We start from the raw sequence: 23,366 nt of genomic DNA, 5'->3' as shown, positions 1-23,366 counted from the left end.
ATGTGAAAACTGGACCATCCTATATACTCATGGCATGTATCATTTTATCTTATGATACACTGTTGTATAATATTAGTTGATTTAATATTACAAAGAAGAAATTCCGAGTCAAGCTTGTCCAAATAAATCTCTCGAAATATGATTCAAGTAATGAATGTTCATAGATACTTAATAATCTTGGTCAAGAACAATTTATTGTCCATGAACTATTTTTGTTTCAAGTTGATCATTTGGAAATCGCCCAAGCAATGAAATTATTATTTATGGCAATTAGGAATGTTTCGAATTTCTTAAAGAGAGTTTTCAGAACAAATGAATTCTAGCTAGACACGGGGTAGGTATGCACACCCAGTACGCGTATCCTAGTAGTCTGAATTCTGAAAGTGGGATAGGTACGCATACCCACTATGCGTACCCCTGGGATATGAGTTCATGAATGGATAAGGGTACACATACCCGGTACGCATAACCCAACAACACGAGTTCACGAACTGGCCTGTAGGTATGTTTACCCCTATGCATAGCTACCTAGTACTGAACTAAGAAGATGCTCATAAACTATTTCCACAAATATGTTTGGCATTGCTACAACTCTCATAAACACTTCTAAGACAACTTTGTTCACTAAATCACTTTTTTTTTGTGAATCATGGATTAAGTATTGAGTGTTAATGAACATGACTTATGCTTTGAAAGTTCAAAATGCATATCTGTCAATACGAACTATCATTATACACGGTTCCAAAACCCTGGGCCATAGTGTATTCTTTTGTGTAATTTTAAGGAGGACTTCTCACATGCTTATATAAATTCATAATAAAAATTTCATCTAAATTGAGAAAGTATTTGATTGGATTTCAAGTTATCTTAGCTTGAATCCAAAGCTACGTAGAGTCTTTGAAAATCTATAAATAGAGATACTCATGCAACATGGTTTCTTAATCCCTGGCACTTTTGTGTCCTAGCTGCTTGATGAAGTCGTCCTGTACAACCTAGGTTTCCGTTGAGAAGAATAATTAGGTTAAGACTTACAGACTTCACTTAGATATTTGTGAATCCCAGTATGATTATTTTTTACCTGATAATCTTCTTCTCCGGATCCTGTTCTTATTGATCATTGAGATTCTTATTACCGCAGATCAAGAATGAGATAGATAGAAATCACAAAGTTTTCTTCGTCTTAGAATTTGTGATTCCTCTAGATAGATACCTAAACTCTTCTTCGATTTGTTTGGATTGTTCTTGAGAGGTGGTTAGTTATCCAGGCTTTTCAGCTAACCGAGTGTAAGTGTTCCAGATCCCTGGGGTTTGCTGGACTTTGTCTATTGCAAACATATTTCCAAACCTAGATCAAATGATCAAAAGGGAAATCAAATAGGCTTATTTGTTTGAGGCGGACTGATATCAAAAGTCTTCACTTAGGTTGAAACAACTCTTAGGTTGTAAAGGATGTCATCTAAGGGAATCAATCGCGTAGAGTCTTGCGAGGTTCAAGAGACGTAAAGAACACGACTGCAGCTGAATTGCTTGGAGGGTTGATTCGGTCTCAACTATATTCCAGTCCAAGCATGATAATAGGATAATGTCTGTAAAGACTTAATAGTTTGGTGTTCAAAGTTAGACGAGGTCCCGGGGGATCTCAACTATATTCCAGTCAAAGTCTGGTAATAGGATAATGTCTGTAATGGCTTAATAGTTCAGTATTCAAAGCTAGACGAGGTCCCAAGATTTTTTTGCATGTAGAGTTTTTTCAAGGATAAAAATTTTGGTGTCTTGTGTTTTTTTTCCTTTCCTACATTCTATTGTTTTATCTTTATAATAGGATAAAACAAGTAGTACGTAATCAATCTAGATAGTTTAAGCCCTTATTAATTAAGATCAATTACGAGACTTGTTCTTATAGAATTCGAATCTTAAAAAATAGATAACAAGTTTCATACTTTTTCGAATCCTCTTTATTTGGACACGACTAGATTGGTCTCGGATATTGATTTGTGAAATTATCCAAATACTCTTCTATACAATCAGGTTTACATAATTTATCGTCTCAAACATTTTGATTTTCTACTTGTCTACGTTTATGGCTCTCGTTCCTATTTATGACCTACTCCCAAAATTTGCTTTGAAAGGGATTTAAAAACATAAATGATATTCAACTCCCTCTTTTCCACCACCCTACAATTTAAACCACACATCTAGATTTAAATTCACATTCAGGTAAAGGTGGGGTTCGCTATTCTCCAGACGTGGAGTTTAGATTGTAAGTAGGTGAATATGTAGGTGGAAAAGGAGGAGTTGAATAGCATTGCCATTTAATAAAATGAAAATAAATACAAAATATTATTCATTTTTCACAGTCATACAATACACACTTGTCTGCCATGTGTGAATTATTAATCCCTGCTGGACGTCGCCCTGGATTGTCTATCCAGTTAAGAAATAATAGAACTCGCCATCTCCTCTTCGGCTCTGCTGCCTTATCTTTATAAACGGATAGAAAATACAAACCTCAAAACCCTCTCTAGACTCCGGATTTCTGTCTGTCTGTCTCTCAATTCGAACATGGCATCTTCATTTTCTTCTCCAACACTAACTTATGCCTCTTCTGCAGTTGTTTTATCTTCTTCTTCTTATTCGGAGATAACCTCATCACTTTCTTTCTTAAAATCAGAACCAGTTTTCTTATCTTCTTCTCTAAAGAGTTTCGCTATCTGTAATAATTACAATTGCCCTTCAGTTGCAAAGAAGAATGGGATTATTAGAAAAACATCATGTAATTGGATTCAAAATCCATGTTCAATCATAAGACGAGGCAAAACTTCATCAAATTTCGTAGCTGCAGCTGCAGCTGTTGCTGAAGCTGATGCAGAATTATCTGAGGATAATGTCAATGAGGAAGAGGAGGAGGATGTGGAAGGGTCTCCAAAGGTTGCTGTTTCTGCAACTCCTTCCAAGCCTAAGAAAGGAAAAGCGGCATTACCTCTCAAAAGAGATAGGGTAAGTCAAAACCTAAATTCCACTTCTTCTAGATCACCTTATTAAATTTCATGGTTTTTTCTTTTTTCTTCTTTCTAGCAGTAGAAATTGTTCGCTCATTTTCCTCGCGCAAACTCAGCAATTCAGAAATGAGATTCTTATATTTGTGCATTTGGATTCTGTTTAATTTTTGTCTTGTTAGGGTTTCAGCTTTGTATACTTTCTGGGTTTTAGTTGAGTTTGCTGCCATTCGGTCTCTTTACCTCTTTAGACATTAGGAGTGATATATTTTTATAAAGTAAGTGTAATAATTTCAAAAGGCGAAATTTATTATTATTAGGAGCATGGAATCCCAACTAGTTATTATTAGGAGCATGGAAGCCATACCCTTAGATATCAAGCTACTAGAAACAGGAGAGTTATCGACAACTGAGCTAAGCTAACTCACCTTTTGAAATATAAACGCTTGATCTGATTAAGCCTATTCGGTGTTGTACTTCTATACACCAATTTTTTCTGGAATTGTAGATGAACACAGGTGTTATTCAATTTGGCTTTCTTTGGAGGCTATGTTCGATCATCTTTTGAACATTCCGATGGTGTTCTTAAAGCGGCATATATCATTGTAGTAGATTTTTAATTTTTAATTCTTAAAGTGAATGGTTATATAAACAAGTTCGTTTTTCGTTTGTTTTTTTACTAATATTCACTTAGTTTCCTAGGAAGTTCTAATGTTTTCAGGTATATCAGAACGGGTTTAATTTACTCACTAAATTTGATGCTCTCCCTTTTTTCTACAGGCATTTTGTAGTTCTTTTGTATTTTTAAGACAGCTCTCTCAGTGTTTTTACGTGTACATTAGTGTAACTTAACATAACTTGAATTCAGCTGTGAGTAATCTGAGTCTTCTAACTTTTGTGTTTCTGTATTAACTTTCAGACAAGGTCCAAGAGATTTTTGGAAATTCAAAAGCTTAGGGACGACAAAAAGGAGTATGACTTGCCTGCTGCGATATCTCTGCTGAAGGAAATGGCCCAAACTAAATACATAGAGACCGCCGAAGCTCATTTCCGTCTGAACATTGACCCAAAATACAATGACCAGCAGCTGAGGGCAACGGTATGCCTTTTGGAGCATCTAGATTTTTAGGAAATTAGCAACCTCTGAGTTTTGTCTGAGTTTTTACTGAATCTGCTTGATCATTTTCAATGTAGGTAAGTTTGCCCAAGGGAACTGGTCAGACAGTTAAAATTGCTGTTCTCACTCAAGGTGTGTACTTAACTTACTAGTTTCTTGCATTTAAGTTTGAAAATATCATGTGGTTTCTTGCATTTGAGTTTGAAAAACAAGATTAGGGCTGAGCCTTTTCATGTAGCAAAATCTTGAACAGTGATCGAAAGTAAATAGTTGGAGTGAAACAAAACAAATACACAGATAACACATCTTAGGTTCTGACCATATCATATAGCTTAATCGTTCTTTCTTCTATAGTGCAATTTCTCAATAACCTCCTTACAGCAGCAGTAATCTAGAGGTTAAGTCTGTCTCATGACTAACTAGAGAAGTAGTACAAAAAGTTTTATATGAAATAATAGTGGACAGTACTCAAGTGATGTACATTATCCAGGAGATTCGCCGGTTAGGATGATCTGTTCTAGCAGTCTAGCAGCTGTCTATTCAGATTATATTTGTTAATGTTGTTGATTACTTGTGAACTTGAATGTCGAATAGGTGAAAAGGTCGATGAAGCAAAAAGTGCAGGAGCTGATATAGTTGGTGGGGAGGACTTGATTGAACAGATCAAGGGAGGATTTATGGAGTTCGATAAGTTGATAGCTTCTCCAGATATGATGCCTAAGGTGCTGCTCTGCAAGACTTATTGTTATTATTTTTCTACTGCTCTTATATCATCGTCCAATTAATGAAGGTGAAGAATGATCATCATCATTATCGCCAGTATGTCATCATGACACCTTCCCTTCCCCTAAAGTTTGGGGTTGGGTAATCACTGTTCTTCCCTTGAAACTGACTCCTGGATAAGGTTATCAATTATTTTCACCTTTTTCCTAGGCACGATTTTTTTTTTCTATAGTCGAGCAGACAGATGACTCCAAAATGTTGTACGGAAAAGGTTTCTCCGGAGAGTTAAATTACCCCCCTCAGTGGCAGCATATGATCTATTCCTCTATGTGTGTGTGTAATTGTTACATGAAAGGTAGAAAACAGACAATTTGACCGTAGTTTGACATTTATATGTAGGGTTGGTTGTGCTAAAAACTCGAGCTCAGGCTATTTCATTAGAATCATTCAAGTATTCCCTACTTCTAAATGATCTTCACAAGAATGCTAACAATTAGATGTAAATTTGTCAGCCTTGATAAACCAAAGCTCTGGAAATAAGAAGAATTTATGAAAATAAATAGTCTTTTGTTGTTGATCTTTCTGAAGCTATTGATCATTTTGTGAAGATAAATATCTGGATTTGTGTGGATATTAGGTCTAAGTATTTTTTGTCGGTGACAGAAAAGTTGTTTGCTTATATCTTGATTTTTTTTTTTCCGATTTGTTTCAGGTTGCTGCCCTTGGAAAGATATTGGGACCAAGGGGGCTTATGCCAAATCCCAAAGCTGGTACTGTGACAGCTGATATACCTCAGGTACGGACTTTGCTACTCCACAAACTATGTAAATTTAAAGGCACATTATTGACTCTTTGAAAGTTGCCGATTTCCGATAAGAAGTGGCTTAATCCTAACAGAGTCATAACATCCTTAACAGTTATAGAAAATATTTTACTGCAAGAAAAATTTGGGAACAATATTTTACTGCAAGAAAAATTTGGGAACCAATGATCAAGAATAGAGGTTGGGCTAGCGTGTGTGTATGGGTTGTGGGGGGGTTAAGAGTAAGTGACAAATAATGCCTGCACATACTGAAGTTGGCAACAAATTATTTTTTCAGGCTATATCGGAGTTCAAGAAAGGAAAGGTTGAATTCAGAGCTGATAAAACTGGAATAGTTCATATACCTTTTGGAAAGGCAGACTTTTCTGAGGAAGATCTTCTCATAAACTTGCTTGCTACAGTGGTAATGTTATATTCAAATCCCTGTCTCTTTCTATGATTTTACACGAGCCGATGAGTGGATACTCGACCTGGATGTACTATATACTTAGCTTGCTTACGGCTTTTTTGGAATGTGGCAGAAATCGGTGGAAGTAAACAAGCCAACAGGTGCTAAAGGAGTGTATTGGAAAAGTGCGTTTATTTGCTCCTCAATGGGCCCTTCTCTTCGGCTTAATATTAGGGAAATGCTCGATTTCAAGCTTTCCCGTGCATAAGGACATGAGTCATGGTTAGAAAGTATGTATCCTCATCTGCAATGTAGTTTAGGGTCACCTCTGTCAATGTCAATGTTAGAGCTTGATGTTGTGCACAAGTAAATATAAGCCAGACAAAAAGGAACCAAGTTGTAGAGAGAAAAACTAGGATCGGCAAAAAAGGGAGACATAAACACGTAATCTGGTCCAATATTTTGCTGCAGTGGACCTCCTTGCTAGGAGCTTCTTGTATTTATGCTGATCAATATTGTTGTCATCATTATTTAACTTGTAAGACTGCTTTTCTTCTTGGTGCCAAAAATAAGCTTTCATTTTTGTATTTGTTATGTTATTACCAGGAAATTTATAAACTCTAATTGCCGTGTACAACAGAACATAAGCAAAAGACTATTCCATAGAGGCAGTACCGTTGGGGAACAAAAATATTCTGGTTTCCAGCTTTACAAGTCTCATAAAATTCACATTAGTAACTGAACCACTTTCTTCATTATAATAGTAGCTCTTACAAGAAAAATTCATGGAACTTTCAGATACTATTAAATTTCTAAGCAAAACATGCATCAAATGTTGTGCTTCCATAAATTGCGGGAAGTTTCAACTTGCTGCTCGCTATTTGACCAAAGACTTCTTCATAGATAGTCTTCCATAAATCCTCCGGTTCACCAATTTCCTTTTTTAGTTTCAACTCTTTATCTTCTCCAAGCTGCGCAACAAGATATGCTTCGTTCCTTCCACCAGAACCCACATGGAACCAAGGAAGACCACAACTCTTGAGTTGGGAGATATCCGATAAAATATGTAGGATGACTTGAAAAGCCTTCTCATGGTCTTCATAGTCTTCCGGAAACATGGACCCTTTCGAACAAGTTTTACAGAGACTGTCGACAATTTCCCATTTGCCACTACAGTAACACCTGCTCTGCAGACTCCAATTTTGCATAACAAAAAGAGACACATAATCTGAAGGGCAGTACTGATAGAAAGGAAAAACGTTATACTCCTTGGCAAGTTTTACCTCTAAAGCAACCCCTTCCAACTCTAGATTAAATGGTGAGACACACTTCCCTTGAGAAATAACCTTAGACCTTGCAACTATTGGTCTATGACAAGAATCTCTTATAATAGCTCCACAACCAGAATCTCCATCCTCATTATAAAAACCCGCAGTATAAATTTCAAACAAATTACCTGGAGCTCTCACTTGGGATCTAAGTGCATCATCATCTTTCACTCCCCATTTAACCAAGCATATCCTCAACCAACGAGATTTATTTGGAACGTAAATTTGTTCATCATTATCAGTGTCGCTATCCTCAGAACTATCTTGATCATTGGGGAGGCGCTCTTCAAGTTTCTTCTTCACCGAGGTATCAGGAGGATCCAGCTCTTTCTTCTTAGTTATACGTATAATATCTGGATGTCCGCGAAACCCTATTTCTTTAAGTGATAAATCCTTTGAATTGCTGATTAGCCACCGAAGCTTAGTAATATTGAATGAATAAATCCTATGTATTTATAGAGAGTTAAACACAACCAAATAAGGAAACATAAACTAATTCCCACAAATAAATAGAAAGTCTGCCGAGTTACCTAAATCAACCGCGATCGCTTCGTGGCCTAAAATCATAAAATGTAATGCGACCCAAAAACTATCCCGTGAACCCTGAACCTAAATTGGTGTTTACTCGGAATCCAAAGCCGGTAGGGAAAAATACGATTTAGTCCAAAATTCCATCCAAATATACTAGTTAGTCCTAACTCATTCAACTAGGTACAAATTAATCTTTTTTTATGGAAAGTATACAAATAACCTTCCTGATTTACAATTTAGTCCAAATATTTATAGTCTAGTCCAAAATGACTCATGATGATGTCAGCAGTTCTAAATAATATAAAAATAAAATAAAATCAATTTATCTTTCGAACCATTTGTCCAAAATTCGCAAACTTTATATATTCTGAAAGCTCTTTCCGAGAGCTACAAAAAGAGTACTCATATGACTATATAATTCTCATTTTTTAAAAAACTTAGTTTACATTGGTGTACAAACATGTACACATCTACAAAAAATACAACCTGTTCACAACCCAAAATCATTACCAACACCAGCTCGACCACTCTTAACCCTACTGCTGCAAACAACTACAACACCTCAACCATTCAACTCAAATTTTTTATGCATTTCTGTAGCTTTCCAATCTCAGCTGCACTTCTCTGCAGCAATACTACCCATTCAACAACAACATAAATTCCTGCTCCTTTGTACCACCAACATCACACATTTCAGATTTCATCTTTGCAATTCCATCGGCATTTCATATTTATTCACCAGATCACCACTTTAGAGTTTTACCATCTCAATAGCACCAGTTACTCGACTGCACCATTCCTTCTACTGAATCATTAATATACCGTTTATATAACATTTATTAACAAGAAAAACATGTATATATTATTGAGATAGCACAAAAAGATCCAACACTTGTACACATTAATGCTTTCCCTAATTTTTGGTTCGTATATATAAAATATAGTTCTGCAAGCGCACACCTACCAAAATAATCAACATGCGGACAACTATGTACACTATTTTGAGCTTATGAGTCTCTAAATTAATGCATAAAACCAAAACGATTGATGTAAAAAGTGCATTAGGGTGTGATATAGTTCTGTACCAAGTAATAATCGGCATGTGTACAACTGTGTAGACATTAATAATCAACAGGTGTACAACTATGTACACATTAAGATGATAGTTTTAAGAAATTCTAGCATACTGTATTGACAATTATCGATATTATGAGCCAAATAATGTAAAGTTAGAACTCAATACCTGTAAAATTAACTTACAAGTACTAGGGGTGTGGCCTGCAATTTCCTTCTTCTTCTCCCTGCAATGGGATTTCTTCCTTGAACTGATCTAGAAGATGACAAATATTGGGGATAATGTTGTGATCCCCTTCACAGTCGAACTTGTTTCATTTCAGCTGCTGGCTAATTGTATTTCAATATATTTGACCTGCGGTTTTGAACACGACGAGTTCATTATCCAACAAATTCATTAGAATGCATTTTAATGTATTACAAAACCATTACTAACTAGTCCAGTGACCCATAACTCCACAAACATTAACAATACACCACATAATTTCTGCTAATGTAATTGAACTAATTGATAATATTAGGTAATTAGAACAAATCCAAGCATCTAAAGCATAAAATTGAGTACAATAAAAGTGGCCTACATATGACTTGCATCTAACTAATTAACAAGGCACTCATTAAATAATCAAGAGGTGTAAATTTATGTGCAACAATCAAAAAGGTGTACAAATATGTGCATATTAATGATCAACAGGTGTACAAACATATGCAGCAATCAACAAGGTGTACAACTATGTGCACATTAAGAATCATCATGTGTACAACTATGTGCACATTAAGAATCATCATGTGTACAATTATGTACACATTAAGAATTCAAAACAAAAGGCCATTGGTGAAAACTTAATCAACACCTTGGAGCAAACCTGGAGCAGAAAGGCTACACCAAAGAGTCTTATAAAAAAGTGTAGCTGTCTCAAAAACTTGGAAATTTAGGTCCATTGGGCGCCTCATGATCCAACCAGCAATAACGCAAAATGGAATCTGCAGGCAACATAGTTGTACACATTAATAATATACGGGTGTATATCTATGTACACATGAAAATAGTAGAATATCAAGCTCGCGCACTGATCTTTTGTAAAAGGTAAAAACAATATAAAATGCAAATGTGGATTCTATGGCTAATAACTTAGGATTGTGAGAGTACTAATAAAATATAAACATTAAGGGTAACATCGTATTGGTCTAAGAAAATTAAGAGGGAGAAGATTTAATCCGGACATCAACAATTCAATTTTTAAGCATAAAAAAAAAGATTTATAAGAGAGGAAAAAAAAAGTTGATTACCTTTTTTTCGAACTATACTCGTTTCTCAATAGCATATTTCCATCAGGTCTACAAAGTTCCATTGTCACAAAATGCTCCAACTCCAAGAGCAGAACAAAAACCAAAGGAGAAACAAAATCTAAATGAAAAATAGAATCATCAATTATCAGTTAAAAATATTATGTCCAGTGGTGACATTATTTAAAAGCACTTTGTTTATGGACTTACCTGTCGATATTTCCAATCTGCATTTAGTGCAGTTTCTAAAAGAAAGTAGATAAAAGTTTAAGCAGGAACTCAAGGTCTCTTACCTGATCCCAAGTCGAATTATTAAAAATGTCGTCTTCGAGAAGCTGGTGATAGTAACCAAGTTCACCTTCCCAACCGCCCAAGGCCTGAAGCACCCACTAGAAGAAACATGTCGTCTTTCGATCAGGTTATAATACAGCTCCGTATTATTAATAATCAACATGTGTAAAACTATGTACACATTTACAATCAACAGGTGTACAACTATGTAAACACTAAAAAAAACAGGTGTACAATTATGTACACATTAACATAAATATTAGGTCGGCTATTTTTAATTTACGACTAAAAAGAGAAGACCAAAGAAAAAGAAAATAAAATCACTGTAATAGGTGAACCATTTATTTTGAAATACATCGCAGTGTTAATCAAGGTTCAGCCTCCAAACATTTCCATCCTTGGTTTTGAAATAAGATCGAAACTGCAAATTTTATCCTTTTGTAGTTTGTCATACAAAAACTGATTGACAGTTCCATTTTTGGAAATCATCCATTCACCGAACTCAGACACACTATGGAGGAATGCTATTCATGTTTTAGTGCATCAAAATAGCTGGAAACAACTTCATTTTATAGATATAAGCTTTAAAATACAAAGAAGAAGGTTTAATTTCATAGTATGGTACTGGTATTAATTTACAAAGTTCTTTACCAATTCATCTCCAATGAGTTCCATCCCTAATCTTAATTGAAAATAAGGTCTGCACTAAAACTGCAAAGGTCACAACAACAATAAAACAAGCGTATCTTACCAATAATGGTGGAAACACCATCCAGTTTGACCTGCAACGGAGTCTTATCATCTCTTCCACTGAGGTAGCCACTAGCCATCAATTTAATTTGAACTACATGAGTAGTTCTGTCCCTGCGAAATAAGATGCATAAAATTTGTCAACTCACTGAATACCTTCCCTTGTCATGTAAAAGAGAAACTCCATATGATAAACAACTAAAAACTCACGAAAAACTCTCTCCCCAGAAATTAGTAATCAAAAAAACGCGACCATTTCCGAGTCATTACCATATATAGTGTCAAATTTAATAATACTATGTACTAAATGACTTCAAGTTCATACCAAAAGCATAGAATTTGAACTTCTAGCCCAAAGGCCCTAAACCAAATAAGATTTTTATCCGTAATTTTTCCGTCAGCTGCAAATATAGCTCTCAATGGTTGGACCTATTTGTTACATCTAAAATACACAACAAAAGACGAACACCTAATTGTTATCTATTGTAGTCAAAATTACAATAGTCCTAGATAAAATGAGCTCAATACATCAAATTGAATAGCATTATAAATTACAAACCAAAATCATAATTCATTAGAAGTAAGTCTAATAGTCAACGCACTAAAGCAAGATCCTATTTCTCTACTATTTCATATGGCTATTTAACATATGCCTCCGAACACATTTTCATTTTTGGCTACAATGATAAGAACGTATGAATTAAACATTACAGTTCGTAATGTAACCAACTTAAATGCCAACTTAAACGAGAAGAAATGCTAATATACACTGTGCATAAATGTGACAATCTCACTTTCACATTTCCATTTTTCTTATCTCGTTTTCATGAGACATCTAAGTGATTCAGTGAACCTAAATTTTCATTTCTAACTACGTAGCTCAAAATTGAAATACTTAAATAGTTCTCTCCTGATTTATACAGTCCCATCTTTATCTTTCTAAAAAGCCAAGGTTTATTTTCCTTAATACCTAACTCTCAATCAAATAAACCTCCAAAATGTTTTCTACTAGCAACAACAAACAATTTGCATACAAAATAATGAATAGCTACACAAGAAGAATAATTAGAGGACTCAACTTAGGAGGGGTCATCTGCACATAATTGATTCTTATCTATGATGATAGCTCAATTAATTAATTCACATCAAAAGCAAGAAATTGGAAAATACAAGCAGATGCAATAGATCAACTTGAACCTGGAAAATCACAACATCCACAGACAAATTCAATATAAAGGTATAGAAATATTACCTTATTACTAACTTAATTCTCCTCAATAACTAGAAGAAAAGATCCACCTAATACCGGCGAATAAACAAAACACCTAAAACTAAATCCAATAGACCCATAACACCGAAACTTCAATTCCCCACAAACCAAAGAGAGAAACCGTGTAATTCCTCCTCATTTTAGCCACATCTCAAGCTTGAATTCCTCAACAAGCAATTCAAATACAGAAACAATTCGAAGTAAGAAAACAAAAAGACAAAAAAATGAATAACAAACGAATTTCTATATGATTTCGGTATTAGAAAGATCAAAATCATTTTCGAGTTCATCGATTAGATTCAAAAATGAATCCCAGCAGAGAGGCTCAGCGACAGACTTAGGATTTGCAGCTGAGAAGAAACGAGTTAATCCAATAAATCTCCTCCAAAATCTCTCTCGGTCTCTCTCTATCGCTCCCTCTCCTTCTCTCTGAATCTCTCCTGAACTTTGAGATCTAAAATCGAAACAATACATCTTAAATCTGAAAGGATAATTTTGATACCGCAAAAATTTAGAAAATTCTGAATCGGTGTAAATTTGGACTAACTCGTCTCAATTTTGGACCAAACTGTTTACACGGGGATAATTTGGATTAGTGATTACTAGGCTTGGAAGCATAGGATTAGAGCGTCCAAAGCCTACTAACTTTGGGACTAAACGTCAATTTCTACGAGCCGGTAACCCAAAATATGCCTTAAAGTCGTCATGTCAGATCACTAAATGCGAGTAAATGTGTTGGGTGAAACCTACTTACTACCTACCTAGTCATTACATTTAAGATATATATCATACTTGATCATTTACAAGTGTTCAATTCTTCTTCACAACTTTAATCAATCCAGTCGAACTAGTAACAATCTGCGCCAAGATCACATAATCTCCACTTTTTCAAGGTTTTGATGCCTGGATATGATCAAAATTTGGTAACCTCTCTCTCTATCTCGCTGTCTATTATCTGTGTGTTCTCCTGTCTATCTCGCTTGATTATATATACTGTATATCTTACTCCTGTTTGATCTCTCTGTCTCTAATCTACAAGTGTGTGTGCTGCAGATGATACCAGTGGCTTCCAGTGCTGAATTAAAAGAGCTCAAACGGGACAAGGAAACGGCTTTGCTAAGAACAAGGAGGAGCAAGGATACATTATGGAAAGTTGACGTGTGTAGAAAGGAAGATAATAAATGGTGCTTCAGTGGAGATAATTGGAGAGAGTTTGTCAAATCCCATGAATTGAACGTTCATGAGTTCTTAGTATTTGAACACAAAGGCGACTTGTTTTTTAATGTTTTTAGCTACGATTCCCCTGCTGATGGTGATGGTATGATCTGCGAGAAAGAAATCTCGTGGTGATCATGAACGCAGTAAGCTCATCTATTTCCTCACAGTTGAATATTTATATTTATTACATACAATAATTAAGTTTTTCTGATCCATTTAAATATTAATAACAAGGACGCGCATCTGTTAGAGTTAATCCTCAGAGCAGATCAACAGTTAGACTTGATTCTCGGAGCAGATCAACAAGTCACACCAAGGCGCCGAAGAATTCCACCTGTTCCCCTTGCTTCACCAGGACCATGGCTGCATCACACCTAATTCCTAGCTCGCCTTATTTGGCGAGTAATAAAAAAAAATAGTAATCGTTTTAGTTCATCAATTAATACCACCTTATCTTATTAATCAATTATGTTTTTTTACGTCCTTGATTGTTTTGGGGTAGAACATTCCTCAACAATTTGTAAGGAGTAACAATCTGGAAGAGCACTGTGGGAATACAATCACCCTTGGAGATCGTAAACAAAAGAAGGCGTGGCCCGTCAAACTTTGTCATCCCAAGCGCACGAGTCTTCGTGATGGTTGGAGTGAATTTGCAATGTCAAATGAGTTAAAGTTGGGTGATACCTGCATAATGGAGTTAGATGAGACTGCAAGAAGGAAGAAAGGCCGTATTATCTTCGATGTTCGAATTTCAAGGAATGCCCACAACAATGAATGAAAATCAAATCTGGTATATATGAATGATATCTGCCTCTCTCTGATTATAAGCAGATGTCATACTAATTAGCATTAGTGATAATTATTAATTACTATGTTCTGTTCTTAGTAATTTATGAACTTGGTTATTAGTTTTGCAACTTTCATTTACTGAATCCAATTTTCAGAATTGAACCTCATCTAATGAACCATACATACCTTTCATTAACTAATGTAACATCCCCAAATACAAAAATGCTCTGATTTATGCTCCAATATAAATCATGAAACCTATCGCATATACACAGTTGTGAACCAGACTAGACTCCGGCTATCTCCAGCTGGTCACCACCAAAATGTCAGCATGACATTGCCTAAATGCTCAAGCAAGCAGATGTCTATCGCTTGTTTAGTCTTTCAGCAGTCAAAAGATCTCTATAATACTATAACCACCTCTTATCCTTATGCATTGGTGGAGGTGTCACTGCGTTCCTCCGAGTCTCATTTGCAACTGCAGAATTAAAAATAGACAAATAAGAAAACACTGTTATGAGTCATGTTCTGAGCTCGTGAATAAATTGGAGGCATCAATGATTCAATTCCTAGCAAGGTTATTAATCTTACAAGAGTCATCTGACTTCCCACCAAGAGAAGATCTTCGAGACATTCCTGAAATCTGGGCGCCGGTTAGTGATTGCCTCCTCCGTGGTCTGCTGCTAGCAATTGAAGGTGACTTCACATTATCAACATTGACATTCCCATGGCTGGGTAACTGTATTTCTTTTTGATACTCTTGCTGGTTCCTGAAAATTTATAAAATTCTTCAGAAGTTAGATTGGAATAATACAATGTAAAATCAATATCAACCGACAATGCATATTTGTTGTGCTCATGCTTGAAATCCCAGGACTTGTTATCTTCGCAGCAGAAGCTTCTTTATCATAGACTACCAACAGTGCATATTGTATGTCTTACTACACAGAAAATGTAAGAGTTCGATTTTTAATTTTTTACCTTCTCTCAGAGCCACTGATAAACTTTCCAATGGTCTGAAGCGACTTCCTTATTTGCGACGGTTTTCTACTAGCAACACTAGCAACATTGGGAGTCTGATACTTACTGGTGGAAAAACCAAAATCACTCGGGGTAGCAATTTGAACCACAGTTTTTCCACATGTTGCACGCTCAGGTGTCTTTAGTAGGTGTTGGACAGGATGAGTTCTTTCCTTGACGTCTTTCTTGAAAGTCCCACTGGTAAGACTCCGGGAAGCAGAAAAATTTAGGTGACAACCCTCTGTCGGGGACTTTTCATCTCTGCCGTTACTGTTTGTTTCTCTATTTTGTTGACACCGAATGGTAGCACAAACCTGCAGCTAACACGATGTTAGTTCAACTTGATAAGAATAATATAGGAACACAAAGACAGGTCTACAAGCCATTAATATTTAAACAACTTATGAAAGTGCTTGAATTACTTACTGTCAGGAAGAAAAAAAAAAAAACTAGAAAAGATGAAGGGAAAAAATTACTTCTTTTTCTGAACTTTTAAACTGCAGGTCCTTCACATAGGCTGGCCCTTCCAAACTTAATCTTCGAAAACGCTTTGGAGTACACTCGATTCCAGGTTTCGGTTTTGTTACTGTTTTCTCGAACCCCTTCTTGTTTTCTGAATTCGTAACTTTCTCTGTCTTCACAGCAGCACAACTCTCAATGCTTAATCGTCGAGATCGTGGCGGAGTATTTTCGGTCATTACTTTCGTTTTAGCAACTGACTTTTCCAACCTTTTCCTGTTTTCTGAATTTGAAAACTTCTCTGTCTTCACGGCAGTACAACTCTCGATGCTTAATCGTCGAGATCGTGGCGGAGTATTTTCGATCATTGCTTTTGATATCATTTGCCGTGGAGATCCCAGTTCCTTTACTTGATTATGTTTTACAGTCTGTTCTTCTTTCCTTGCTAGCGACGCCTTCAGGATCTCAACCTGTTAATTCTAGTTAGATCATCAAACCTTATCTAGTCATCTAGAAAAGAAAATTAAGCACATTTTTAGTGCAAAAAAGCACATATATACAAATGCATATTGTCATCTATGTTTTATGTAACACATAATGTTCGTTCAGACCTCCGAATATTAGAAGATATAACATTTATAGCATGAAATAACATAGCAATTGAATCACTTACTTAAATTTGTATTCAATAATTTGTTAAAGCTGTTAAATGCTTATTTACGTGAAGTGGTGAGTGTACCTGTTTTCTGAGTTCTCGAACCTCATTATCTTCTTTGTTTAAGCGAGCAGCACCAAGTTCAACGGTAGAAACCCGCTGAGCGAACTTCAGTGTACTAATAGTTTCCCCCAAAGATTCAGCTTCTGGACTCACATGGGCAAACATTAATGTCTTTGCATGTCCTCCTACATTATTGAATACAAGGGAAGGGAGTTAATTTCAATTAACTTCAATGGGTGTACTAGAGGTTTCCCCAAAAGAGTTAGTTTATGGACTCAAAGGAGCAAATATTGATGTTTTTGCATTAACATAACAACCTAAAGAGCTCTGCAACAGTTGAGTGAGCTTGCTGTTCCTGTAAGGTATGTGAGAGCTTTTTTGAGCTAGTGACATTATCACATCTCCCAAGCAGGAAAGGGACTTGTTAATATATTGTGCCTCCTTCAGTCTATCTCCTGTAACTTCTGATTTATCAACTCTCTCGCTTCCTGCAAGGTCTACCAAATGCAGGCAGCTATGAAGAAAGCTTCCTGAAGTATCTTTTCCTTGCACATGAACTGTCAAGACACTGAGAATCACGGTGATAATGGAAATATTAAATTTTCAAACAGATAAGGATAACTGAACTGGTTAGTAAGGAAACTAGATTGAAAGAAACATAATTTGTAGCACCACACCAGTTTTAAACGTCAAACCTGTGGGATCTGCTGCTTTGAATGTTCATACTTGTGGAACTAATGGCACGATTCTTCTCACCAAGTTTCATCAGATTAAGGATATCCTCAGTAGACAAAACAAGGTGAATGGTAGCATCTGGTAAACTCGGCATTCCATTGCTGATACAGTTTCGTATCTCTAATGTGCTAATCGTTAAGAAAAGGAACTAAATTTCGTAACGGGATATATTGAGAGAACGACGACAAATATGAAAAAAAACTTTTAAAGGATATTTCTTATTTGTTGAGTCTTCTGTAAGAAGGTCCCGGACTTGCTCATTGTAAATCTCCACCATCTGAACTCGCAGTTCATAATTCATCGTATCTTTCCTCGAGTATGATATGTTAAATAGATCATTCAGGGCTCGATAGTTGACACCCATGTCGGTGGCAGATGAGCCACATGGGCCACACTATAAGGGAGAAAACAATCAATAGGTAGGACTAGAACTTCGTCAAGAAGGAACATGCTAAATATATCTAAGTAAAGTTTACTGGGTTATTATGATCTTTCCAAGCATTACCATAGTATGTGTTTTTCCAGACCCCGTCTGGCCATAGGCAAAAATACAGACATTGTACCCATCCATGACCGACCGAATCAGTGGCTGGGTGTCATTATATACCTCCTCTGCCAAAATTTGATAAGCTTCAGTGACAACTTCATCAGATACTAAAGGTAAACTGTTGGCAGAAAGGAGTTACCTTGGGAAGCACTCGGACCAAATACACGGTTGAACTGAAAACCTTTTCTGCCATCATTTTGGGATTTTAATGGATCTACTACCATCAGAGATCCATCCTTTCGAATGAAGTCAATCACAGTTTTTGCTTCACTGCTAAAAGAAGGCTTAACTCGACAGTAGACTCTAATGTTTCCTGAATAAAAGAATCTTAAAAATATTAGTTGCAACACATTTTATAAGTATGGCAATGAAAAAATTGATGACCTGACCCAACCTTTTAAATCCTGAACCATATTATATAGATCCCTGTTTTCTTTGACAACCCTCCCGTACCCAAGAGCAGCAGATGCAAGCTCCTGCACTTGACTTCCTGTTCCAAACTATGAATTAGTAGTAGTACATATTGAGATTACAAAGTAACGAAAACAATGATGTATGGGAAACACTTAGATCACCGAGGGTAATATCTGCCAAAAGATAAAGTGGCTCTTGCGCATTAAAGTTATAGTGATTTCGAACATAGTGAACAAGTTAGAGTTCAAATAAGTCTCAAGCAACGGACAATATAAATCTTGAAGGCAGGCTATTAATAATTTAATATGGAATTATAACATACATAACTTTGGGTGCTATATAGCGACATCCATGATGAATTACATATCCAGTTGCATATGAGAGCATTACCTATTTGTTCTAGATCACTCTGAAATTGCACCTGTAAGACTTCAACTTCCTTCTTTGTACTTGTCAACAGTTTCTTGAGATCCTACATATATTAATTAACTTCAGAAACTTTTCATAATCATTCTTAATGTCAGGATAAACTTTAATTTAAAGGGAAAACAACAAGCAGAATACAAGGGCAACAGGTAAGAAAAAATATTTTTGCAAATCGAGACAAGCAAATAGGCCTGATGCAGCCAAACAACACTGAAAGATGTTTGCCCGAGAAATTAATAATTGGAACAAGATATTTTGGACTTATTTAAAATTAGCAAGCTATCCTAATGAGTAAGGAAAAATACTATAAGAAAGAGGGGGAAAAATGATTCAATGCAAACCAAACATCAAACAAATCATATTTTCCTTCATATTAAGTTCATCCAAAGCATGTATAGCATGACATGTATACTAGCCATTCTATATCACACTCAATTCATTCACTACAGAGCACAATGGAAAGAGATCCAATACCAATTTTTTTATAAAAAGTATTTCAGTCCTAAAACATTAATGTAAACTTTATTCTTGTTCCTGATGGGAAACATATACCAATACTCATTCTTTCAGAACCAAACATCAAACTTACTTTACTCATCAAAGGAACAGCTTTTCTTCGAAACAAAATATGCAAGCTTCAGAATTTAGTTCACATTTTGTTTCCAATAATTGAATACAACTTAAAATGACAGATGTTTAGGAAAGAAAATTATCTTACCATAAGCTCTCTTTCTTGTGCCCTCAGTAAAAGCTGGCGTTTGTACTTGCCCGCATTCATGCATTCCTTGCAACACAATAAAACAAAATATATTGCTTTAACTCTACGAAGAACCGCTGACTTTTCATTAGACTTTGAAAGTATAAAGCTTCAGCTCATGTTTAGAATTCTAAAGATTCATCTTCCAAAAGCAACAATCTGCACTTAACTTTGGCCTAAGATTCGTCTATTAATGATGTGTTTGAAAGGTTCCCAGAATAGATATTCAATCTTTCTTTTTTTTTCCGGTAAGTCAAGAATAGATATTCAATCATTTACTTCAAAATATTTATTACTGAAACGAACAAATAAATGTATTTGTTGCACTTACAACATGTTGCAAACTTTTTGGGGAGAGTAAGGGGCATATCTCAAGTGGAAAGCTTAGATGCTTTCTTAGAATACCAATGTTAATGGTTCAAGATTTTAGACCAATAACCGCTCCAAGTTGGCAAAAACAAGTTATTTTTGTTGAAAGCCTAGAATTTTCTTGATCCCTTTCTTTTTAAAAATTTCGCTTCATTTAACATGCTGTAAGCTACAACTGTATAACAATAGGATGTGATATAAACAGTACTAGTTTCTTGCTGTGTTTTTTCTACTGGAGAATATGGCATGCAACAATATAGTTACCTCAGGTACTTGATTGACTTGGTGTTCCTGCAAATAGTTCGGCATTATCTGGCCAAACAACTTGACAGAGTCCTGTACCAAAGATAACCAAAACCTTCATTGTTTTCCTTGAGTCTATTGAATGAGAATTTTAATAATGAGGTTATTAGTAGCTAATATTACCAGATTTCCATGATGAAAGGAATTCAAAAGATTGTGATCAACATTCTCCTTCATGTTGACAAGGCACTGAGCAAGTCCCCCGACTAGTAAATCTAGAACAACACAAAGTAACCAAAAGTGTCAGAAGTCTCTAAAACAACAAAGCAACTTTGACTGGACCAAAATAGACTACCCAGCATTATTTAAACTATAAATGAAAACGAAACACATGATAAAGCTTACAACACGAATATATATGTTGCAATTGGATTGTACTAATCATCTCTCTGTCTGTAATTTTTAAGCATTCATCAATCGTTAAAACTGATACTTTTTAATTAGGGTTCACGTTTTGTAATTTGTATACAGTATACTCCATAACATCATTCCTATAGAATAATAAAGTCCACCTATATTAGGATATATGTCAAACAATATATTTAAGCAAGGGCTGTGAAGTATAGTCCTCAATTTCCTTTTCAACATCACATGTTACGTTTCTTGTGCAATTTTATCTGGGGGTATCGTTTTACACAATACCAGCGGCTTAATGAGAACCCTTGCAAATAATAACTCCCGGTTAGTTGTTTGAAAGGATGGTGAAATACTGCCATGTCCTGCTCCTTCAAGGGATGGAGTCAAATGAGTTTACCATCAGTAACAAATAAACCTGACGTAAAGATCTTTTTATTAAAAACTAAATTGGGAAAGGAATGTTTCTAAATGAATATGAAATACCTGCATTTCCCGACAATCTTTTATGTGTTTTTCTTATTTGTAATTGTAGGTAAACTGTTCCTAACTCAACCTGTTTAAAGGTCTCCACAACTTACATGGAGAGTTTACTGAAAAGGAACCCACAATGTCAAAAGGATTAACACTGAAAAAATCTTGATGGAGGGTTTACTGAGAAGGAACCCACCCTTTAAAACTAGCAAAAGGATTGATACAAGGAAAGCCAACCTCCAAGCGGTTACTTAGAGTGTCATCAAACTTTATAATTTTACCTCTAAACTTGATTCATATTCAATTGATACATTCAAACACTACAATGCTTGATGGAATCCTAAGATAATAACTACTAAACTTCCCAATCTATGGACCATGAAGCAAGAAAAAGAAAAAGCGGACAGATCTCACTTTATACTTTAGAAATTAAAATCTGACCTTCATCTGTCTTGCAGTTTTGTGCTTCCGTAGATGATGTTTCATCATTGATAACAAATGACGACATGTCCAACTGCCGACGAGGGCCCGAGAGAGTTCCAGGAGCAGTGTGTGACAGGTTCTTAGCATTACCAGCTAAAAGAGCCATTGGTGATCTAGAAGAAAGAGCGGCATAAGTATGCTTATGAAATCCACTTGTGTCTCCTTTCCACTGCTTCCATTCATGATACCCTTTAAGTGCTAAAACACAATCAACAATCTTAGCACTTGATCCACCCACAAGTGAAACCTGAGAACAAAAACGAAAAAAATTACTAATAGTCTTTTAAGTAACAAAGACCAAATTAGTAGTAATCTGGGTGAGGAAGAAATTCTTGGTTTACCATTTCGAGATCTGAAGCTTCAAAAGCAGGGAGATTTAGTTCCTTTACTGCCACTAGGAAATTACGAACATTCTCAAAGTACTGATAAGCAAGCAATGGTTGAACACCACCATCTGATATTGATGCAAGTGATGTTGATGAACTGCTTTCTATTACCTAATTGAAGCAGAAAAATAATGAGAATGATGAAATCCAAATCCCTAATGAGAAAAATAAAATAAAAATTGGGGATTTGGACCTTTGAGGAGTAATAAGTTTACCTTGGGAACTGAACCCGGTTGAATCTTGTTAATTAGATTACAAAGAACAAGACCATTCTTCAAACATGATACAAATTCAACCTCTGATGGATGCTTTGACGATGATAATCCACTTACTGGTCCAATAAAGCTCTCTAGCCATCCTGCAGCTTGGTATCGCCTCAGTGCTGTGTATAATTTTTATTTGAAGAGATTAAATATATGACTTAAATGGAGAAAAAAGAAGAAAACAAAAGAAAGTTGAAGACAGCAAACCCGTTTCTTCCGCTTTTCTTGAGGCCAAATGCATGTCATGTTGAATCGTTCTCGACGACGAGGACTGATTATCCTCCATTTTCTTCAACCTATGATCTTTATTAAAATGCCAGATGTTCTACGAATATCTTGAACACTTCTTGCTTCCTCTTATCGCAAACGGGTTAAGAAAGAAACAAGGAGTGGAAACCCTAACTACCAGAAAACCCAAATCGCCAGGGAGAAGAAATATGAAAACAAGAGCCACTGAGATGTCTGATTAATACGATTCACTTATATTTTTTATTCTTTCTTTCCCTTTTTTCAGAAAAAACTGTGAGAGAGTGGAGTGGAGCGGGATTGACAAATCAAGATGGTGTTTTTCAAATTTGGGGTTCGGTAATTCATTCAGATCGAAGCACGGAAATCGTAACGTTAACATTTAAATTTTAAAATCCAAAAAAGTTTCCGGACGCCCCTTATCATTTTTGCTAGATTGGGTATATCCAAATTTTAAAGGGACTCATTTGAAGGGCTAGGGGTGTTAAAATGAGCAAAGTTACAAAAATACCGTTATTCATTACAATTAAAACTAAACATAATTCCTTTCATTTCATCTTCTCCGCTTCTTCTCCTCCACCACACCGGTTGAAATTGGTCCCCCTCATCAAAAATCGATTGAAAAATCTTTGATTAATTTTTAGATTCGAAAATTTCATCGTCGATTGATCTTCAAACATGGAGCCACCGAAGGCTAGTCGTTTCAAACAAACAAATAGAAAACCTAATCAGTATAACCCTGGAATTGCAAATTTAGTTCAACACAAACGGAGTAAAAAAATCGTCGAAGAAGAAGAAATCAACGCCGCTCAAACCGAAGAAATGGC

At 35.7% G+C, this 23,366-nt stretch overlaps 2 protein-coding genes and 2 long non-coding RNA genes across 4 annotated transcripts; 2 read left to right on the top strand and 2 right to left on the bottom strand.

Moving 5' to 3' along the window:
* The first annotated feature begins 2,462 nt into the window (after positions 1 to 2,462).
* Positions 2,463 to 6,589, top strand: LOC113310686 (50S ribosomal protein L1, chloroplastic-like). The gene is made up of 7 exons (XM_026559434.1): positions 2,463 to 2,997; positions 3,916 to 4,095; positions 4,191 to 4,245; positions 4,708 to 4,835; positions 5,549 to 5,632; positions 5,937 to 6,062; positions 6,181 to 6,589. The coding sequence occupies exons 1-7, from the start codon at positions 2,563 to 2,565 to the stop codon at positions 6,313 to 6,315; spliced, it is 1,143 nt and encodes a 380-aa protein (XP_026415219.1). The 5' UTR covers positions 2,463 to 2,562; the 3' UTR covers positions 6,316 to 6,589.
* A 3,998-nt stretch (positions 6,590 to 10,587) lies between these two features.
* LOC113310912 lies at positions 10,588 to 12,701 on the bottom strand. The gene is made up of 3 exons (XR_003341458.1): positions 12,561 to 12,701; positions 11,310 to 11,422; positions 10,588 to 10,656 (listed from the first exon to the last, which is right to left on the bottom strand). It is a non-coding gene; the product is annotated as an uncharacterized LOC113310912 (long non-coding RNA).
* A 674-nt stretch (positions 12,702 to 13,375) lies between these two features.
* LOC113310838 lies at positions 13,376 to 14,709 on the top strand. Its single transcript, XR_003341412.1, has 3 exons — positions 13,376 to 13,501; positions 13,632 to 13,939; positions 14,031 to 14,709. It is a non-coding gene; the product is annotated as an uncharacterized LOC113310838 (long non-coding RNA).
* A 160-nt stretch (positions 14,710 to 14,869) lies between these two features.
* On the bottom strand, positions 14,870 to 22,867 carry LOC113310837 (kinesin-like protein KIN-14L). Its single transcript, XM_026559636.1, has 19 exons — positions 22,501 to 22,867; positions 22,246 to 22,412; positions 21,986 to 22,141; positions 21,603 to 21,891; positions 20,457 to 20,548; positions 20,295 to 20,366; positions 19,623 to 19,688; positions 18,869 to 18,950; positions 18,459 to 18,554; positions 18,204 to 18,377; positions 18,023 to 18,129; positions 17,733 to 17,911; positions 17,478 to 17,642; positions 17,100 to 17,350; positions 16,804 to 16,967; positions 16,082 to 16,534; positions 15,567 to 15,919; positions 15,177 to 15,355; positions 14,870 to 15,063 (listed from the first exon to the last, which is right to left on the bottom strand). Exons 1-19 carry the CDS (start codon positions 22,577 to 22,579, stop codon positions 14,996 to 14,998), a joined length of 3,192 nt encoding a protein of 1,063 aa, XP_026415421.1. The 5' UTR covers positions 22,580 to 22,867; the 3' UTR covers positions 14,870 to 14,995.
* Between the last annotated feature and the right edge of the window lie 499 nt (positions 22,868 to 23,366).

The sequence above is a fragment of the Papaver somniferum genome, chromosome 9 (genome assembly GCF_003573695.1).
Source record: "Papaver somniferum cultivar HN1 chromosome 9, ASM357369v1, whole genome shotgun sequence".
NCBI lineage: Eukaryota > Viridiplantae > Streptophyta > Magnoliopsida > Ranunculales > Papaveraceae > Papaver > Papaver somniferum.
The sequence above is the reverse complement of the archived record's forward strand: the minus strand, read 5'-3'. Positions and strand labels throughout refer to the sequence as shown.

Bases quoted from the DNA above. Each gene is read 5' to 3' on its own strand.
- LOC113310686 (XM_026559434.1), top strand. From the start codon at position 2,563: ATGGCATCTTCATTTTCTTCTCCAACACTAACTTATGCCTCTTCTGCA. The intron at 4,096-4,190 runs GTATGCCTTTTG...TTTTCAATGTAG, and splicing joins ACCAGCAGCTGAGGGCAACG to GTAAGTTTGCCCAAGGGAAC. The intron at 4,246-4,707 runs GTGTGTACTTAA...AATGTCGAATAG, and splicing joins AATTGCTGTTCTCACTCAAG to GTGAAAAGGTCGATGAAGCA.
- LOC113310837 (XM_026559636.1), bottom strand. From the start codon at position 22,579: ATGGAGGATAATCAGTCCTCGTCGTCGAGAACGATTCAACATGACATG. The intron at 20,367-20,456 runs GTAATATTAGCT...TCTTTGGTACAG, and splicing joins CCTTTCATCATGGAAATCTG to GACTCTGTCAAGTTGTTTGG. The intron at 15,920-16,081 runs GTAATTTTTTCC...TGTTAGCTGCAG, and splicing joins TTAAAAGTTCAGAAAAAGAA to GTTTGTGCTACCATTCGGTG.